Source organism: Telopea speciosissima, chromosome 8, assembly GCF_018873765.1.
Source record: "Telopea speciosissima isolate NSW1024214 ecotype Mountain lineage chromosome 8, Tspe_v1, whole genome shotgun sequence".
Classification (NCBI taxonomy): Eukaryota; Viridiplantae; Streptophyta; class Magnoliopsida; order Proteales; family Proteaceae; genus Telopea; species Telopea speciosissima.
This window is the reverse complement of record NC_057923.1, coordinates 48929121-48949600: the sequence shown is the minus strand read 5'-3', so window position 1 is coordinate 48949600 and position 20480 is coordinate 48929121. Positions and strand designations below refer to the sequence as shown.

The 20480-nt window shown below is 39.4% G+C and overlaps 1 protein-coding gene across 2 annotated transcripts; it reads left to right on the top strand.

Annotated features, from left to right (window-relative positions):
- Window positions 1-19735, top strand: LOC122671877 (mitochondrial inner membrane protease subunit 2-like). Of its 2 annotated transcripts, none has more exons than XM_043869342.1 (5): window positions 1-95; window positions 2169-2381; window positions 2506-2578; window positions 8495-8660; window positions 19579-19735. In XM_043869342.1, exons 2-5 carry the CDS (start codon window positions 2216-2218, stop codon window positions 19684-19686), a joined length of 513 nt encoding a protein of 170 aa, XP_043725277.1. In that variant the 5' UTR covers window positions 1-95; window positions 2169-2215; the 3' UTR covers window positions 19687-19735. The 2 variants fall into 2 exon arrangements, with proteins under 2 accessions (XP_043725277.1, XP_043725276.1); XM_043869341.1 differs by having other exon boundaries at window positions 1-97; window positions 2166-2381.
- The last annotated feature ends 745 nt before the right edge of the window (window positions 19736-20480 follow it).

Genomic DNA, 20480 nt, shown 5'->3' with positions numbered 1-20480 from the left:
AGGGAAAAAGGATTCAGGAAAGTCAGTGAACATTTCTTTCACCGTCATAGCGAGCAACTAAAACCTCACCCTTCTGCCAGTCGACGTTCGTCAAGGTCAAGACTTGATCCTCTTTCTCTCTCTTTCAATTTGAATGTTTGTCTCAAATAGGAGTTATATTCCCATTGCATCTAGAATTTGTCATTTGGGTGAGATGGTTTATTGATTATTGCTTTTGGAAATACTGAAGTAAAGAGAAATCACAATAAACTGCTCCTGTAACGATCTTATTCACAAGCGTAACTCTAAAATCATAACTTAAGACTGTTTCTTTCTTGGTTTTGTGATTACCTTGCACATCTTCCTTTGTTTTTTTTAATGCAGTATTTCGATTGAGTGATAGTTCTATTTTATTAGATTTATGTTATGGGCATTCATTAGTGTTCTTTGGTTCAAAAGGGTGTTGCTCAATGAGCATAAAACTGCCTTGTAATCTGACCCCTTTGACATATTAATGCTGAATTTGAGTGTTTAAGTCAAATTTCATGTTTTTTGGTGGCATTTTATGGAGTATTTCAAATAGAAGATCAGAATTTACAGGGACAGCAAGTTATCATGTTCATTTGATTAGTTTTAGGATGGGTTTCCACTCTCGAAGTGTTACTGGATTCCATTGACCTCCATCCTCCAAGCTTTGTCTTTAATTGTCAGATCTTCCCCCTATCTTATTTCCTGTTGTCAGATCAGTCCTGGTAGAGAATGCCGGTAAGTGGATTGTGATGGCTGTTCGTTGGAGAACTCGAGTTCAAGAGAGCTTAGGATGAGTAATCATGGTTATTTAGGCAGGAAACAGAATCTTTTACTCTTCTTCATGTTGTTGGAAATAATTTACTATTCAATCTAGTTTGATAGACTAGAAATAGAAGGGATCTCTTCTGTAGTTATTGTTTGTACCTGGCAAGCAGTGAGGCCCTTTACAGATTATCTCACCACATCATAGAAACCTGTTCTTTAGCATGCTCGTTGAATACGGTACTCCATTACCGGGGGCTGTAATCTCTCTTGCAGATGAGACGGCTAAGCCAAGAGCGTTTGTAGTTTTTGCCCAAAGACGATTTGTCAGATAAAGTAAAACAAAGGATAGAAAACAAATGCAGCATAGTGAGAAGATGACACCAAGACAGACAAGAAACAGAACAAAGAAAATAACCCAGTATGCTAATGAGCAAGTAGCACCTTCACCTGGAGAAGAGGTGCCCAAAATGCATATTAATCTCTCCACGCTAAAGTTGCTAGTTCATCTGCCGTATGATTAGGCTGATATTATGTTTACCAGTTGTACCTTTGCTTTCATTCTTATGTTGTTTATCCTTAGAAAGTTGTTGTTTTTGCCTCAGTTCTCTTGTATCATTAACTTTATTTATTTTCCCACCACCCTTTTGTTCCATTTCTTCTTGTGATTCTTATGTATGTAAGCTATAACATTGATGCAAATAGGGAGAAGGTTCCAAGAGAACAAAACAAGGGATAGGGATGGAAGTGGGATCTACATTGTTAGACAATATATGCATTGCCCCACAAATCCATCTCCACTAATCTTTAGATCTTAATCTAGTACTATTTCTGAATAACTTAATAATTTGCATGTTCATGATCAATTGTCAATATCTGCGCATATTCTTGTGGTAGGCCATGATACATTTAAAAAAACAAGGAAAAAAAGTTTCTTTGAGGGAAAAAGGTTAGATTTTAGATTATTGTAAATAAGATAAAGGAATCTAAATAGGTTGGGATTAGTTCAAAAGTTTTGCTTGCTAAAAAAAAAACCTTGCTTACTCTTTTATTACTTTTAACCTTGGGTATCTGAAAATGTTTGTCTTTTTCCTTGACAATATATATACATATGCATACATCATAATCCAAGTAACAAAATCTCTTGCATATATGTTTCATCATTTTATGTAATGCATTTTCTCAAATGCTTTTGAATGTATGATCAGTTCACGTTGATTTGCTTCAATTTGTTCTTAAAGACAATTATTGGTACTTATGGTTATCAGATATTAGAAAAAAATGCATTGCAAGATATATTTCTTGTTCTTCAGAAGAAATAGACATCTCATAATACTACTGATATTTAGTATCAAAGTTCCTTAGGTTCCTTTATTTCATGGCTTATGATTATGCAGATGGCCTCAGTTTTCACGTGACTTACTTTCCTTCACGGAATCTGGATATGGTAACTCCCAGTTTTCTGTGGAATTTTGTTAAGAACTCTGTGACGGGCGGATTGATAGCTCTTACCATTTCGGACAGATATACAAGTTTTGTGTCTGTGCGAGGCCTCTCCATGCATCCCACGTTCAATCCGGGCACAACCTCCTTTCTAGGATCATTGACACGTAATCCCCCTTCTCCCATACATTTTGGTTTGGGGATACTAGTCGGAGAAAGCTTGAACAAAGGGCTGAACCTCATGCTTTTAGTTACTGAATCATTCGTCACTAATTACTGCTATTGCTGCAGGTGACCGTGTTTTGGTGGATAAGTTTTGCCTTCAAAAGTACAAATTTTCACATGGTGACGTGATAATCTTTCGGTAAGTCTACTTCTTAATGTGACATTTGGTCCCCCCCCCCCCCTGTAAGTGAAGATTTCATTAAAAACCATCCCCTTTTGGAGCTATGGCTGCTATGCCTGAGTGATTTACCTACATAAACACGCAATATATTACATGATTCATGAGCTGTAGTCCAATACTTAACAATCTATTTTAACATAAAATCACCATCATTCGGCTGGGTGTAAAATTTAATCTCTAAATGCCTGATATAATTTATTCTGAGATTCCTGACCACTAATGGCAGCTTTAAGAAACGGAAATAAGTACAATTGAAGTTGTTCTCCCATTATTTTAGAGTAGAATTAGCTATCATACATTTACCATCAAAATTACTGAATTAATGATGTTCACTGTCAATAAATGTCAGTGTGCAGTGCTTGAAGGAACTTAGTAGTCTTGAATGTTAGACAGTCTGTAAGCACCAATATGTGTGCATATCTTAGTATATTTTCCAATCATGCAGGGTAGCTAGTTTCAACATATAAGGCATTCTCCCTTAGAGATCTGTTTGAAAGAAAAATACAACCTGGACAATTTTCTCACTATAATACTCTATAATACAATTATAAATGTTCCATGAAGGAAATCCTGCAGACCCAATGGTCAAAGGTTTTTGTTGTTCTGATTTGAAGTCTTCTATAAATCCCGTAGGCAGGATCATTCAGTATTAAAGTTCCTGATAACCATAGTTGTCAAGGCGGCAAGGCGACCCAAGGCATTGGAGGGGTGCCTAAGCGCTTAGGCGACAAGGCACCCGCCTAGGCTACCAAGGCGCCCAAGTGTTATTTTTTATTTCCCCTCTCTTCTAACATTATTTAGTATGCTACAATATATACATTATATCATCAAAAATCAACATTAAGTCAAAATCAATATTAAGCCACATCAAGAAACTTTAATACTGAATGATCCTGCCTATGGGATCATTCAGTATTAAAGTTCCTGATAACCATTCAGTATTAAAGTTCCTGCTAACCTTTAATACATTTTATTATCACCAAAAAAAAGTCATAAAAAATCAACATAGAACTAGAAGACAACAGAGCTGAAGAAGAAAGCTATTGGAAGTTTAAAACAATCAAAACATACATTTGGTTCATACTGTTCTTGGAATTGGTCATTGTTCTGTTATACCTACTCTCACATTTGGTTTATACTGTTCTTAGAAAATATGATCTTATTTATAAATAATTAAACTGCTCTCGATTTAGAGAAATGTTTTTGTTCTCTAAGAAGTTTGACTGGTCATATGATTTTATTTTTACATGAGACTTTTTGTATTAGGTAGAACACAGCCAGCTTTCCAATAAATCCAATATTCCTTAAATCTGATTTATATTGAAGGAGTTATGTTCCGGTCAAACCTTATTTGATATGCGCGAATGTTGTCAAAATTGCTCTGAATGAAAATATTGTTTTTTTATATGTCAAAACAAATGAATATTTTACCACACTTTTGGTTTTTAGCAATGTTTTACCATATTAAGATTTATGGAATTTTTATATTGGAGAAAAACTCCAGCATTAGAAAGTTGAAAATTTCACCTACCACCAAAAATCCAGTTTTTGTTGTTGAACTGGGGGGTTGACTTTTTTTATCCTTTTGGATTTTTTTTTTTTGTAAACTATTTTTATTGGGTTCAAATAGGGGAGTATTTGCTTATTTATGAATAATATTTTAAGCAAATGAAATAACAAATATATTTCATTTACTTAAATGATATTTGTAAATAAGGGTCGATAACACAAAGCATTCAATACCACTAAGGCGGCAGTCGTCTAGGCCCCTAAAATTCCTCCTGGACGCCTAGGGGGCGCCTAATCGACGCCTTGACAACTATGCTGATAAGTTTAGATAAAATATGTATCAAAACTTTTTTTGTGAAGTTGAGTTCTGCTCTGTCTCTCTTTTACACCCATACAACTCAAACTCATGCACACACACATTGCAGTCACAAATAGTCCATGCATCTTCACTGTGCAAGCTGAGGTGGTGACCTGAAAGTCTCTTCTATGTTCACCACATCTCCCCCCTTTCAAGTTATTTTATTCAAAACATCCGAAATCTCTCTCCTCTCCCCACAAAGATGGTCCCATTCATCTTAAATGTGGAAGCTGAGGTGGTAACTTGAAGGTTCTTGTATGTTCTCCATGATTCCCTCTTCTGAGCATCTGTTGATTAAAACATCTGAACTTTGACAGCTGGCGTTAGAGTAGAAGGGACCCATAATGGTGGAGGACACAGTTGCTGTGGATGACAGTACTGGAACCTGTGAATCTGTGACTATCTGAGGATGGTCTGGCTTGGTCACATCATCCCTTCTGGCGGGACCTTGGGAAGGGTTATAGATGGCCTGCCTGGAAAACCCTGTTTCTAAATACTACTCTATTTGTAATGCAGATGCTGTTAATATGGTGACTTACCAATCTGTCAGACTGATCAAATGTTTGTTCACGTTCTGGATTTGCCACAATCCAATATTCCATGTCTGGACATGCCATAACCATCTTCACTATGCATTTATGGTCCCATTTGCTCTAGCCTGTTGTCCAGATTATTTTTCTTATCCAGGTCTGTCCTCTTGTTATAATAAATTGGAATCATTAGCTGACATGAGAATTTTCCATGGCATCCTGGGATCAATGAAATACTTGAATGGTTTTGATCGATATCCATGTGTACCTCCTGTGTGATATACTGCTATTTCTAATGGATTTATTTTCCATATCCACTTGTTGAGAATGTGGTGCTATAAATGATTACCTCCTTATTTCTCTTCCTCTTTTTGTGCGTGTGTGCTTGAGCATAGGGGATATCGTATTAATAATTGGAGAAAGAAGGGGTTGGCGAGAAGAAAAAAAAGAGCATTCTGTTCTATACAGAAGGCCAAGGAAAAAAAAAAAAACATGAGTTGAAAAGGGCGAAAAGCATTCTCAAATTGCAAAAGGAAAATAGTCCTGAGCAACAACTTGAACGTAATTCTCTCTGAGGACTATGGGCTGCAAGTTCATGAGTCTATTCCTAGCTGTAGAGCTGAAAATATAAGCTCATGAGTGCTTGGTGCAGATTGTAGAAAACCTAGGACCTGTAACCATTAACCTTATCGAGGAGAAAAGAGAGAAGAAAGAAGAGGAGAAGAGTAACTGCAAGGGGAGGAGCCGTATGTCTTGTGTTGCTTCCTCCCTCAAGTATCTTATTTATAATAAAACCATTACAATCATAAAAGGAAAAGGAAACTAAACCTAATCTAAAATAGGTAACTAACTTAGACTAGGAAACTGACTCGTAACTCCTAACAATTAAAGACATAAAACAATAAAAGAAACCATAATGGACTCAACCACAATAGGGACACTCCCCTATCGTGGTACACTTCTCAACACTCCCCTGTTTGGAGTATACAGATATTAAAAGAAAGGCTCCAGCTTGGACTAAAAGTATAGAAAATCAAACTCAACACCGATCTTGAATAGTTGTTGTAGACTTGATGAGCACGAGAGGAAACTCTAATAAAATCAATAGAAATATCAGCCCAAACCTTGGGCGATAGATAACATCAATGCGATCCAAAAACAGCGAGATAGGTAACAATGACGATGTTCTCCAATAATTGCGGAACTTGATTGCTAATAAGAGAAGACACGATCTTCAATATAAGGAAAGAACTCGATCTTCAAAGTAAGAATCAATTCAATCGCACAAAGTGGAATTTTCTGTCAATCTTCAAAAACACCATAGCATGCTTAAAAGATGGAGGGCAGCAACTTCGGAGTTTCCTTCAAAAGTAAAGTAAAAATCTTCATGAAATAAATCTTGAGAAATCTTCACCGAAATATTCTTGAAAAGATAAGACTCTCCAATTGAGAAAGGTAAGACTCTCTAGACTCTCCAATTGATGACTTGTGCAGAGCAGATATGCAAATAATAATATCCAATTCTAATCTCCCCCTCACGTGTAGCAAGACACGTGAACAAATAACGGGCAATAATCAACATCTCAAAGCACGAGCATCATTAAAAATTTCATAAACAAGAGCACCGCAAATAACGTGCCGTTGATATAATCCCAATATATATCGCTTCTAACCTCCCCTCACTGGAGCCAACAACCACCATGCAAGGTCCAACCTTCAAAGAAGTACAAATCCCACATGTGTTCGGCGCCCACCGGCAAGCAGACTTCAAGAATTTTAAAGAAATGTTGGAATTAAAAGGGCAATGGCGAGTTTGGTATATGACCGATCTCAATAATTTCCAATCTCCCCTCAAAACAAACTCCAACCTCAATATCATTTAAGTACCAATTTGCCAAAAACAAATTGATGTGATCTGGGGCCCACAAAAGCAATAATATGGCATATATGTATACCCAATGGCAATGCAGTAATAACATCATGCAATCTCCAATTGATGTGGAACCGGTCAAAATACCCAATTTCGTTCGGGATGGACCCATCCAAGTATACAATAGGAATAACAAGAGGTAATGGCGGAACGTAATTTAAGTGAAATCCATATATATGCATAAGCAAGGCCAAATTTAAGGGAGGAGTGGCAATCGGTAATAAACCAGAATTTGCAAGGGGGCTATGTTAATTGAAGAAGTAGTGGGACATAATGGGAATTAATTTATAGATTTAGGACTAACTTGGAAGAAAACAAATTAAGGCTAGAAGGGGTTATTGACATTATGGAAGGGTAAAATTGGAAAGTGGGGTAATAAAAGTATAAAAAAGAAAATTCTTGGAAAGGGGAAGTTGAAGAGGTCGTCTCCTACCTCTAGCACAAACCGAGACGGAAAACCCAACAGTTTTACGAAGGAAAGAACTCCTTTGGGGATGCTCTGTTTATCCTAGGGTTTTAACGGTAAGTAGGTGATGGAAATACCTCGGATTGCACCCAAACAGAGCTCCAATCGACCACCGATTCTGAGATTGAAGGATTGAAGCAGCGAGACTGCTGCGCGCGGTAGAGTTGCCGGTTCGATTCGACCGACTCTCACAACTAAAGGAAAGTTTTGAAGGAAATCTTCAAAGACTTGAGCCGTCTATAGGCGGCACCCTTCAACCCGATCTAAGAACCAATCGACAAGGATTAAAGATTCAGCATGCTTCTTCTTGGTTACGTAATACCGCCCAGAGAGATAAAGCCTGGAATTTCAGCGGCAAATCGATATTCCTTAACAAATCTTCGGTAAATCGATTACTCAACGGAAAATCGATCATAGCGAGTAAAAGCGACAACAATAGCGGGAAGATTCGCAATCGATGCACACCCAACTTCGGGTATGATCTTGGACACTATTTCAACTTTCATCGAAACCAATTATGTGAAACCCTAGTTCCTCTTCTTCCTTTATGAACTAGGGTTTCCTTCATGAACTAGGGTTTCCTTCTTCAAGCCAGAATTTAAAACCGACTCTCAAAACGGCAATTACAGTGATAATCAGGTATTGGTTACAACAACTCTGATACCATGTAGAAAACCTAGGACCTGTAACCAATAACCTTAAAGAGGAGAAAAGAGAGAAGAAAGAAGAGGAGAAGAGTAACTGCAAGGGGAGGAGCCGTATGTCTTGTGTTGCTTCCTCCCTCAAGTATCTTATTTCTAATAAAACCATTACAATCATAAAAGGAAAAGGAAACTAAACCTAATCTAAAATAGGTAACTAACTTAGACTAGGAAACTGACTCGTAACTCCTAACAATTAAAGACATAAAACAATAAAGGAAACCATAATGGACTCAACCACAATAGGGACACTCCCCCTATCATGGTACACTTCTCAAATGCTTGCTTTGGAGTAGTTATCTGGAGCTTTGCTGTTGCTTTCATTCCATGAGCTATTCAAATTATGACGTCACCGTGCAATAAATTAAAAAAATGTGCAGGTCCCTTAGTAATCATAAGGAGAAACACATAAAGAGAATAATTGCTTTGCCTGGTGACTGGATCAGAATCCCTCAGTCATATGACGCGCTGAAAATTCCAGAGGGGCATTGCTGGGTGGAGGGAGACAACTCAGCTTCAAGCTTGGATTCAAGATCTTTTGGCCCAGTAAGTTACCGTATTTCAGTTGAATTGATAAAATATTGAACATTTTTTCATATATAAATATATGGGACTAGTATACTGTGTAGCCATGCTTTGTTACTGTTAAAGTGTGTATCTTTGTGTTCCATGGAACATTATACTGTGGGATAATTTCTAATGGCTTAGTTGTTATTTTTCTTTCCTATTGTAATTAGACTTGGGTAGTTGTTTCCTTTCCTTTCATTGTAATAAGTCATTGGCTCTTAGTAGACTTCCTACTAAGAGTCGGTTCTATTTTATATAAACGATATAGCAGTTCACGATAGAGCTCCTCAGAAATCAGTCTATCGTGTTCTAGCTCTTCCCCTTCTCTCGGTTCTCTCTGCTCTTTACTTCTTCTCTCCATTACTGGTTATCTAAGCTTTGATGTTATTACATATGAAGATTGAGGTTTCGGTTTTGAGGCCGGCCTGAAACCGAGATATCTTGGGTTTTGGATTTTTCTGGGCCAATTGAAATCTAGGTTTTGAGGCCTAGAAAATGGTTTTTTGACCCTTTTTTATGGTGCTTCCTATTTTTACCATTTTACACCTATTCCATGAATTAGTTTCACAAAAAAAACACCGAAAATGGTACTTGTGGTTTGGACCCAAGTTTGCTAGTGTACGCTGAATGTTTTTGTACAGTAGCCCTACTATATACACTGACTAAATATAATATAGCTACTAGAAATGTAAATATGCAATTAAAACAATCAAAACATACATTAGGTTAGGGAAATACAAATATGGAACACTCACCACTCAATACATGGAGTGTCTTGATGGGTCTAATCCACGAGTTGCGTATCACAAGCGTGACGCTCCTCCGAATGCAGGACATCTGTATCCCATGACATATTTTGTGCCTAACAGTATGTCTATATACTGATGCTTCCAAAAATTAGATTTGCGGAGAAAAACCATTACTTTCAAGCTTCAATCATGCAAGTCCAAGCTATAGAAGGGTTGAATGAGTAGAAGAATGCCAAAAAGTAGGAAGAAATCAAGTGATTTGGAAAAAAAATACGATTTTTTGGCAAAATCCCCCTTAGCAATGTTGAAACTTGCAAAACATACAAAACCTGTCAAAACAGGTTCAAAATTTGGTATAAACCAGTTTCGACCCTTGATTTCATTTTGGACAAGGTCGAAATCAAGTTATCTCAGTCGCAAGGCTATTGATGTGGTTGAAAAATCTCATACAAGAATTGGGGTTCTCAGTTAATAAACCCATGAAGATGTATTGTGATAATCAAACTGTGATTTTTATTGTCAGTAATCCGGTCTTTCATGAGAGGACTAAGCATATTGAGGTTGATTATCATTTTACGAGAAATGCAGTTATGCAAAAGCTGATTCGACTCTGTTTGTCAACTCCAGCAATCAATTTGGTATATGTTTGTTAGAAGTATGTTTGGAAGGGTAAAAGGGGCATAATTAGCGTTAGTGAATCTGGCGCTAATACCGAGAGGGTACCCCTTCTCCCTGTTTTGGTTCCCATTTTACCCCTGTAAAAGGTGTCTACAGATATTGAAATATCTGGCCTCTCTCTAAGTTAAGGGAGCCAGCTCTTCCCTCACTTTCTTCTTCTCTTTTCCCTTCTTCTTCTCTGCTACTTACATGGTATCAGAGCACTGACCTGATCCGACGGGCTTGTTCCATCTCTATCTTACTTATCTCTTCAATTTAAACAAGAAAGAGGGTTCATATGATTTGCGCTCAGAATCTGAATCGCGAAATGGAAATGCTAGAGGTGGCTTGTCTGATTCTATCTGAATCAGATATTTTTATTTCACTATAAACTTGAAGACGAAAGATGAAGGGAGTTCTATTTGATCTACCGCCCAGGAATGCCCTTTTAGAGAAGGGCTGCAATTCTCATTGCCTTACTTTCCTTTCCAAAGCTGCCAGCACCCGGAAGACCTTTCCACAAACATTTCCAGAAAGAATGCTTTGGATGGCAGATTCGCTCCAGAAGGTACCGCTAGACAGCAATCTAAATGGATAACCTTCGCACTTGGTATTCCACATTAGTAGTGTCATCACTCTCGGTTTGTAGTTTAAAGGGGTATTCTCTGCTGTAGGGGGTTTCTTACCCCATTTCTGAAGAGTTGGAGTATTTGGAAGGTAGCTCTAATGGTTTGAAGACATCGGTCAGACCTTCATCTCGGGTTTGATGTCTTTTCCTTGATCGATGGTTGATTAGATCCATTGTGCGGCTTGTTTCTTTGCTGCTGGAGGTATCTCAGCTTTGATATCGATTTTATGGGATTGTTTTGTGTTATTATGGACTGTTATACACTGTTAAGGACTGCTATGGGCTGTGTGGTGTTTGATTAAATGCCTGAGTCGATGCATTTCATGTTTTCGAGGCGTATTCTGTTTGGCTGCACTACTATACTTTTTCTGGAAGCCTTTTAGTATCTATTTGTGTTCAGTTGATCTGCTGTCTTGGTTTCCAGTGGCTGTTTGTGGACTGTTATTGTATTTGGCACTGTGTTTGGTCCTTTCTTTGTGGCCTTTATGGGAGAAACTTCCAAGGAAGCCAAAGCTGCCACTGAAGTGGTGTTCTCAGCACCACAGTTTTTGACCTCTAAGAAATTAGAAGGTAGTCAGAATTTCCAACAATGGCACAAGATTGTGACCTTGGTTCTCATAGGGAGGGGTGAGAAATGTTACTTGATTGGAAAGAAACTGGCTGGTATGGATGATGATACTTGGGAGGTCATTGATGCTTGTATATTGGGTCAGATGTTAAACTCTATGGATAGTACCATTGTGGACCTTGTGACACATATTAACATTGTCAAGGATCTATGGGATTATCTGGCTGTGTTGTACTCTGGCACAACAACCTCTCCAGGATTTATGAACTCTCTTAAGAGTTTTATCGAGTTAACAGGAAGGGTAGACCATTGACCCAACACTTTTTGCTGATTTCAAGAGGATGTATGAGGAGTTGAATGCTTTGCTGCCCATTACCTTTGATGTTGCTCTGATGCAGCAACAACGTGAGAAACTAGCAGTTATGAGTTTCTTGGGCAGTTTGGGCCCTGACTTTGACTCAGTTCGGTCTCAGATTCTTGGAGGAGTTACAGTTCCATCTCTTGCCAACATTTCTCTCGAGTTCTTCGTGTAGCTCGTGATACTACTCGAGTCTCTTCTGGTGATAATTCTTCTCTTGTGAGTAGTGGCCGCAGTGGGGGCCGTTAGCCTACCAAAACCCCCCCAACTGCATCCTCTGTTGGTACTTATGACTCTTCTGAGAAGTCTGAGAGATCTGGTCCTCTGAGGACTTGTCATCATTGTGGCAAACCGGGCCACATTCAGCGTTACTGTTGGAAGTTGCAGGGCAAAGCTTCACAGTCCAAGGTTGCCAACACTGCCAGTTCTGATCCTGCTGTCCCATGTGCACCCCTGGAAGACCGCCGTGTGACTTTGACTATGACAAAGGAGGAATATGCTCGTTACAGCCAGACAAAGGCTTCTTATGTTATTTCTTCCACTACTACTTTTGTTCAGACAGGTAATGCCACTGCGTGTCTCTCCACTTGTAGGCCTTGGATTATCGATTCAGGGGCCTCAGACCATATGTCTGGAACCTCATGTATCTTTTCCTCTTTACAACCTTCTCATTCCAGTGTTACATTAGCTGATGGTTTTTGTGCTAGAGTCAGAGGCATTGGTACTGTTCAGCCCACTTCTTCCTTGTCCCTATCATCTATATTGTTTTTGCCTTAGTTCCCTTTTAACCTTTTGTCTGTTAGCCAACTTACCAATGCCTATAATTGCTCAATAACCTTTTACCTTGATTCTTGTGTCTTTCAGGATTTGCAGACAAAGAGGACGATTGGTAGAGGCAGGGTATCTGGGGGACTGTATCTTCTTGAGGACTCATCTTCCGTTGCTTGTTCAAGCACAACTTCCCCTCATCAGCTTCATTGTCGACTTGGTCATCCGTCCTTGCAGAGTTTGCAGAAACTGTTTCCTAGTTTGCATTCTCTTTCAGTTTTAAATTGTGAGTTGTGTCAGTTTGGGAAACTCCACCTTGTGAGTTATCCCCCTCATGTCAACAAATGAGCCTTACATCCCTTTTCTTTGGTTCACTCTGATGTATGGGGTCATTGTCGTGTGTCTTCAAAGTTGGGTTTTACTTACTTTGTTACTTTCGTTGATGATTACTCTCGTGTTACTTGGTTGTACTTAATGAAATGTTGCTCTGAATTGTTCTCCATCTTTTTTTCATTTGTTGTTGAAATTAAGAATCAATTTGGATCTTGCATTAAAATTTTGCGTAGTGATAATACACGGGAGTACTTTTCTGCACCTTTTTCTGATTTTATGACCACTTGTGGAATCATTCATCAGTCTTCTTGTTCTGACACACCCCAACAAAACGGTGTGGCAGAGCGGAAGAATCGCCACTTGATGGAAGTAACTCGGTCTCTTCTCTTTGAAATGAAGGTGGACAAGTCTTTTTGGGCTGATACAGTGTTGACTGCCTGTTACCTTATAAATCGGATGCCCTCCTTTGTCCTTGGTGGTGGCATTCCTCATGCTTTACTCTTTCCTTTTGTGCCCTTATTCCCTTTGCCGCCCCGTGTTTTTGGGTGTGTCTGTTTCATTCGAGACCATACTCCAGGGTTATCGAAGTCAGATCCCAGAGCCATCAAATGCATTTTTGTGGGATACTCTCGTGTTCAGAAGGGGTATCAGTGTTATTCTCCTGTTCATCGCAAGTATTTTATTACTGTTGATGTTTCTTTCTTTCAGTCTCAATCTTTTGTGCATGAGTCTGTTATGGATCCTTCCTTGGATGAGGACCTTCCTCTTTGTGTTATTCAGCCTTCTTTGTAGATGCCTGTTGCGCCACCTCCTACGAAGCCTCCAATTATTCATCTTTATCACCATGAACCACGGAGAGAGGCTACTGTCCCCAGTGCTGCCCCGCCTGTACCGTCTATGGATCCTATTCCTGATCCTATAGTTTCAGACTTGGATATACCCATTGCTAGGGGTGTCGATGGGTCGGGTTGGGCCGGGCCTGCCTAAACCCTGACCCTGACCCTAGAGGCCTTAACCTAAACCTTGACCCTGACCCAACCCTGGCAGGGCCAAGAAACCCTCAACCCTGACCCGACCTTGGCAGGGTCGGGTTGGCCCTGATTGACCTGTCTTGACCCTGACCCTGACTTTATTTTTAAAATTTTTGGGGTTTTTAGTGGGGAGAGAGTATAAAAACAATTCCTCAACTATGCATCTGTCACTAAAACCATCACTAGATTCTCATGAAACTATAGGTAAATCTAAAAATGCACCCTCAATTGATCCACTCATTAATTAAGTAGAGTGGCATCTCTGAGCGACCTTAACAGAAATCCACCATTATTGCTTCATAAAACAAATTGAGAATAACAGAATTGACAGCAATAATCTATTGTTTTGGGGCCATAATCTACAACAATTTAATCTCATATACACCTGTATATTAAAACAGAATTACAATAGCCAATCATGACTTGCGGCCATAGATAAACCATATATACAGCTACAATGTGGTAAATTATACTAATCCTAAGAAGATAGATAAACCACAGGTACAACTACAGCATGGTAAATATTTCTCAGTCCAAGAATGAGAGTTTGAAGCCTGTTCTTGAAGAAAATAGAAACAGAAAATACAGACAAAAGGTAAGGATATGCACCCACCAATCCATTGGCAAATAACACCAGCAAACTTTTGCCTCAGGCCTGATTTAACGGTTGCCACCATGATGTCTAGGGCCAGATCTTGGACCAGGATACCGAGCAAACTGCATCTGCAGGAAGGATGGGTATTGGGACTCGTGTGGGGAAGAAATGACTAAAGGAGGGTTTTGAAGGAAGAACGATAGACGCTCGCAGTTGAGGCTAGGGCTCAGGAGCTTCCAAAGTTCCAATGACCTTCTCCTCCAAACGAGAACAATACACGCAGGTAAGCCTAGGGCTTAGTATCTTCTAGTGACCTCCTCCAAACGAGAACGATACAAGCAGGTGAAGCTAGGGCTCATGATCTTCCAACGACCTTCTCCTCCAAACGAGAACGATACATGTAGTCACAAACGTGAGGCTAGGGCTCAAGATCTTCGATCTTCTCCTCCAAACGAGCACGATAGATGAGGCTAATCCAAACACTCGGGTGGGAGAAAAAACGAAATGTTGGGACTTAAGAAATTAGGGTTTCTCGTTTTCTAAAGAAACAACTTAAATCCTACGGTTCTAACAAAAACAAAAAAAATAACCTTAAATCCTACGATACAAAATAGACACCTAAAAGCCCAACCTATATTGGATATAATTATAATTAGTACAGGGTCGGGTCGGGCCTGGCCGGGCTAAGCCTGAGGCTTAAACCCTAACCTGACCCGACCCTGACAAGGCCAGGGTATTTCTAAACCCAAACCCGCCCTTCGGGTTGAAAAATCAGGGTCAGATCTGGGCCGGGCTCAGGGCGGGTTTGGGCTAGCCAGGCTTTTTTGATTGGCCTACCCATTGCTCGTGGGAAAGGTACCCGTTAGTGTGTTAAACACTCAATCTCTTCTCATGTTTCTTATTCTGGTTTATCCTCTACTTTTCGCACTTGCTTTTCCGCTGTTGCGTCTCATCCTATTCCTAAGACTACTGCAGAGGCATTATCTATTTCTGGTTGGAGGGCAGCTATGGAAGAGGAATTACAAGCTTTGGAGCATAACCACACTTGGGATCTTGTTCCTCTGCCTCTTGGAAAGTCTGCTATTGGTTATCGTTGGGTTTTTGTGGTCAAAGTTAATGTTGATGGCTCTCTTGTTCGCCTAAAAGCTCGATTGGTGGCCAAGGGCTATGCACAGGTTTATGGTGTCGATTACTTGGATACCTTTTGTCCGGTTGCCAAACTCTCTTCTGTTCGTGTATTAATCTCGCTTGTTGCTTCGCATCGATGGCCTATGCATCAACTCGATGTCAAGAATGCTTTCCTCCATGGCGATCTACATGAGGAGGTGTATCTGGAGCAACCTCCCGGGTTTGTTGTTGAGGGGGAGTCTGGGCTGGTTTGTAGATTGAAGAAATCTTTGTACGGATTGAAACAGTCTCAAAGGGCTTGGTTTGGCCGATTTACAGAGGTGGTTCTTGAGTTTAGCTTGTCACAATGCAATAGTGACTATTCTCTTTTCTATCGCCAAACAAGCGCTGGAAGAATCTTTCTGATTGTATATGTTGATGACATTGTGATTACTGGTGATGACTCTACAGGCATTGTAATGTAGTCCTAGATAGGTAGGAGATCTACTAGGAGCCAGACAACAGGATCAATCGCAAAAGGGGTTGCTGGTTCAAATGGACAACACTAGGATTTAGGTTAATTCTAGGGTTTAGGATGGGAATTTGGGAATGGGTCTTAAATGGCTTTAATATGCAGGTCTAGGGGGTTATTATGGGATAAAAATAATTAGAGTTGGGAAGGTTTTAAAATTCTGCAATTTTGGACAGAATTGAGTTGCAAGTTTTGGGTTTTAATGGAGTGGAGGAATGGAGGGGATAGAGTGAGAGTTATGAGTTGGGTTTAGGATCGAGTATAGGGAGAAGTGTGGGGGTTGTATGCTGAAAGTTTGGTTTGAAACTAATGGACAGATTTGAAGTTATGGAAGAATCCTAGTTAGGGTAAGAGTGAGAAGAAGAAGGTTTAAACAAAGTTCAGATTCAACTTACTGGATTTGAAGAGATCTTCAATGGCAGTAGCTTTGAAGATGAACAATAGGGTCTCCCGATCTACAAGATGCAAGGAGATGAGTAGCAGCCCTCCCGATCTTCATGATACAAGGAGTTGATTGAAGATCCACCAATCCTTTCACCTTGATATGATTCACAAGGCAACCTTGATATTACTCATTAGGCACACTCACGATGGGGCAAAGGCAGCAAGCATAGAGCTGAGTTTTTATTAATCAAAATTCGTGTTCAATGCTAGCCTCCCTTACAAACTTATATAGAAGACTAAAAAATATACTTAGACACTAAAAAGGAATGGCCTAACCCAATCCTTAACCTATTAGGCAACTTAAACTAACTAGGAAACTAAAATACTAAAAGAAATAGACTCAAAACATGGCTGGACTTATAGAGTCCTAATCCAGCCTAACTTACATGACATGACCACTTAAGTTGTCACATGACCACTTAACCAAGTCACATGATCACTTAAATTGAACCAATTGGATGCAACCAATTTGAACCGGTTCAGTTAAAAAAGCATAAAAATAAACTAAGTATTGGGCTAATCCCGTATGCAACTTATGTACCCCTAGTTTAGGCTCATTAAAGTGGCCTAATACATAAAAATCCCTTGGGAACAATGGCCCAACATGTATATAACCCAACCCTAGGCCTATTTCTAAAGAAATTAACCTTGGAATAAAAAAGTTTTAAGATAAGTAGAACAAAAATAGAGCATATGGTTTGTAACTTTAGCTACACTAGGGTGGATAATGAGGTGGTGAAAATTGATGAGACGGAGATACCACAAAGTGATTATTTTAGGTATCTGGGCTAAAACATAAATAAAGAAGGTAATATAGATGATGATGTTTCACAGAGAATTTAAATAAGATGGATGAAGTGAAGAGGTGCATCTAGAGTGTTGTGTGATCGACATATTTCTTTAAAACTTAAAGGAAAATTTTATAAGACAGTCATATGGCTATGATGTATGGTGCGGAATATTTGGTAGTTAAGAAGAATCATATAGATAACTCAGTGTAACTGAGATGAGAATGTTCAGAAGGATTTGTGGCAAAACTAGGTAGGATAAAGTAAGGAATGATCAAATTAGAGCTGATTTGGGAGTAGCTTCGATTCATGATAAGCTACGAGAAAGTTGTTTGGGCTGGCATAGCCATGTTCAATGGATGCCTTTAAATGCTCCAGTACGGATGAGTGATTTGATTCAGATTGAAACAGCTAAAAGAGCCAGGGGCAGACCTAAAATGACTAGGAGAAGTGGTTAGGAAAGACATGCATAGCTTAGGCCTTTTATCAAGTATGACCTCGAATAGAGTTGATTAGAGGGTAAGGATCCATCTATCTGATCCCATTTAGTTGGGATAAGGCTGAGTTGTTGTTGTTGTAATAGTAGTGGCCACCCTTGCATAGTTGCACCAATATTCATCTGTCATCATGACAATTATAGTGGCTTTATAACTTTGGATTGCTTTTTTGCTATTCTTTTCTTTAGTTGTAGTTAAGAAAATAGTTTCTTCTTTACAAATTATCTCTATATTCTTCAAAAGGGCGTACCCAGTGCATGAGGCTAGCGCCAATGGGGGGTTTGGGGAGGGTTATGATGTACGCAACCCTTGCTTCACATAGAGGCTGTTTCCAGACTCGAACCCGTGACCACTTGGTCACAATGGAGCATGGTTCAAGATTTCGCGAAATATCTCCGATATATTGACATATTTCGGAAATCTCGACACTACTGAGACAAAATGGCCATACGAAATGAGAAAGTACAAATTGCGGCAAAATTTCGTGATATTTTGGGATATTTCGGGATTTACATGGCAATTTTGGATGACTACATTCGTTTATTCTCCAAAACTACACCATGGTCCACGTATGTCCTTCAGATAGAGAGCAATGGACGTCGACTCCAGCGGAGCATGAGTGGAGTCGATCCAGAAAGGCATAGCAATTATTACTAGGATTTGTTTTATGAGAGTTATGAGTCTTGTGAGTTGTGACTTTGTGTATTGACTATTGAGTATTGAACTAATGACATTTATGGAGTTTACGAGTTATGAACTTAGGCACTTGTGATTTTATGAGTTTAAAGTTTAAACTAAAGGCTACATTTGACTTTATTTTTGTTTCATTACATTGTTTAAATGTTGTTATTATGTCTTTTAGTACTTGTACAATGTGTATTTAACTATTTATACATCAGGGTCTGACCTTATACTGTCAATCAAGGGTGCAAACCCAAAACACCACTTTGAGTTCACTTTTTTGCAATATGATGGTTTAAATGTGTTTATTTAGCTTAAATAAGGGTGTACATGAAGTATCAAGCCTTAATATGGCCAAAAACCCACCGAGATGAACTGCCGAAATATGGTAGAAAAAATACCATATTTTGTCGAAATTTCGGAAATCTCGACTTGCCCGAAAGGGCGAGACGAGACGAGATCTTGAACCTTGCAATGGAGCAACCTTACCGTTGCACCAAGGCCCGCCCTCTCATCTCTATATTCTTCGTTAAAAAAAAAAAATTAAAGAACATTAGAATCCTAAAAGTAGGGGATAATAGCCGTTATAGCAGGGATGATAGTAATGGATATCATTTAGAGAGTTATTTACCTGTGCCACTAAAAGCGATTCAACTGAAAACCTAGGTAGAGAGCCAAGGAGCAGAAGAGAGGGGGGGGGGTGTTCATGTCCTTCCCAGGATTTTGAAATTTCCCCAGTTTCGTATCTTCCTAATTGTAAATGGCCAAACTACGTCTAAATCTTCCATTGTCCTTTCAGCTTACTTCTGTCAGATGTTTCTTTCTCATTTGTTCAGAGGCAATGAAGTTTCCAAAAACTTTTAGTGCTGGGGATATTATGAATGATTTGGCTTTGCTTGTATCATCAGTTTTCAGCTTCAATGCATGTTCAGATGCTTATTTTCGAAGAGAACTTCAGGCTATGTTAATACATCTATTTGTGCACTGATTTTCTGTGGCTCTCTTAGTATATTCCTCTCATAGTTGTTCCTTATTGCTTTGACTCTCTGGGAACTCTTGGTACTCATGTACAACATAGCCTTAAGTATTTGGGGAATGACATTTAAATTGCTTCTGTGAGTCTACTAATACCTTGTGTGATATTGCTTTATTTCTTGGCAGATTCCTTTAGGTCTGGTTGAAGGAAGGGTGACCCATATAATCTGGCCTCCTCAACGAGTAGGTGAAGTAGAGAGAATCATTCCTCAAGGGAGACTTTCATCCTACTGATTCTGTTTCCAGTAGCAGATTCGTTTTTTCCTGGAAAACCCTGTCCCTTGCTTGAATCCTAACCCCACCCCACTCCCAAAAAAAAAAAAAAAAAACTACAGTTCTGTTCTTTCCAGTTAGAGTCCAACAGTTGTATTATGGATTGACTATGTGGATCTAGATATGATATAAACCATTTTTGCCACCCTAAAGCAAACAAGAGGAAGAACAAGAACTTGGAGGGAAAGAAGACTGTAATTGCAAGAAACTGCTTCTGGTTGTGCTCAAAATGCCAATATTTTTTTCATGCTATAGCCTTTTCTTTTTTTTTTGTGTGTGTGTGTGTGTGTTTGCATAGATGGGGAGGGGATCTTATGTCTAATACGCTGGTGACCTGTTTGTCTTACGGGATGGAGTTCCTGTCTGGCTGCGTAGCGTACGCTAGTGCCTCCCTTTGTCTCTCTCTCCTCATGTAATAGGAGGCAAATATGTCATTTCATAGGAGAGAAAGGGGAGGGGGGAGAGTTAGACACATGAAGCATTAGCGTACGCAATGATCATTTCAATCTCCTCAAATGTTTAGAAGTGTTGCTTTCAAACCCACTTCCTTTAGGGAGGGGATCTTATGTCTCAAAGGCTGGTGACATGTTTGTCTTGCGTGATTGAATTCCTGTCTGGCTGTGTACTGCACACTAGTGTCTCCTTGTCTCTCTCTCTCTCTCCTATAATAGGGGGCAGATATATCATTTTATAGGAGGGAGGAGAGAGACACAGGGAAACGCTACCGTGTCCGTTGGTCATTTCACTCTCATCAA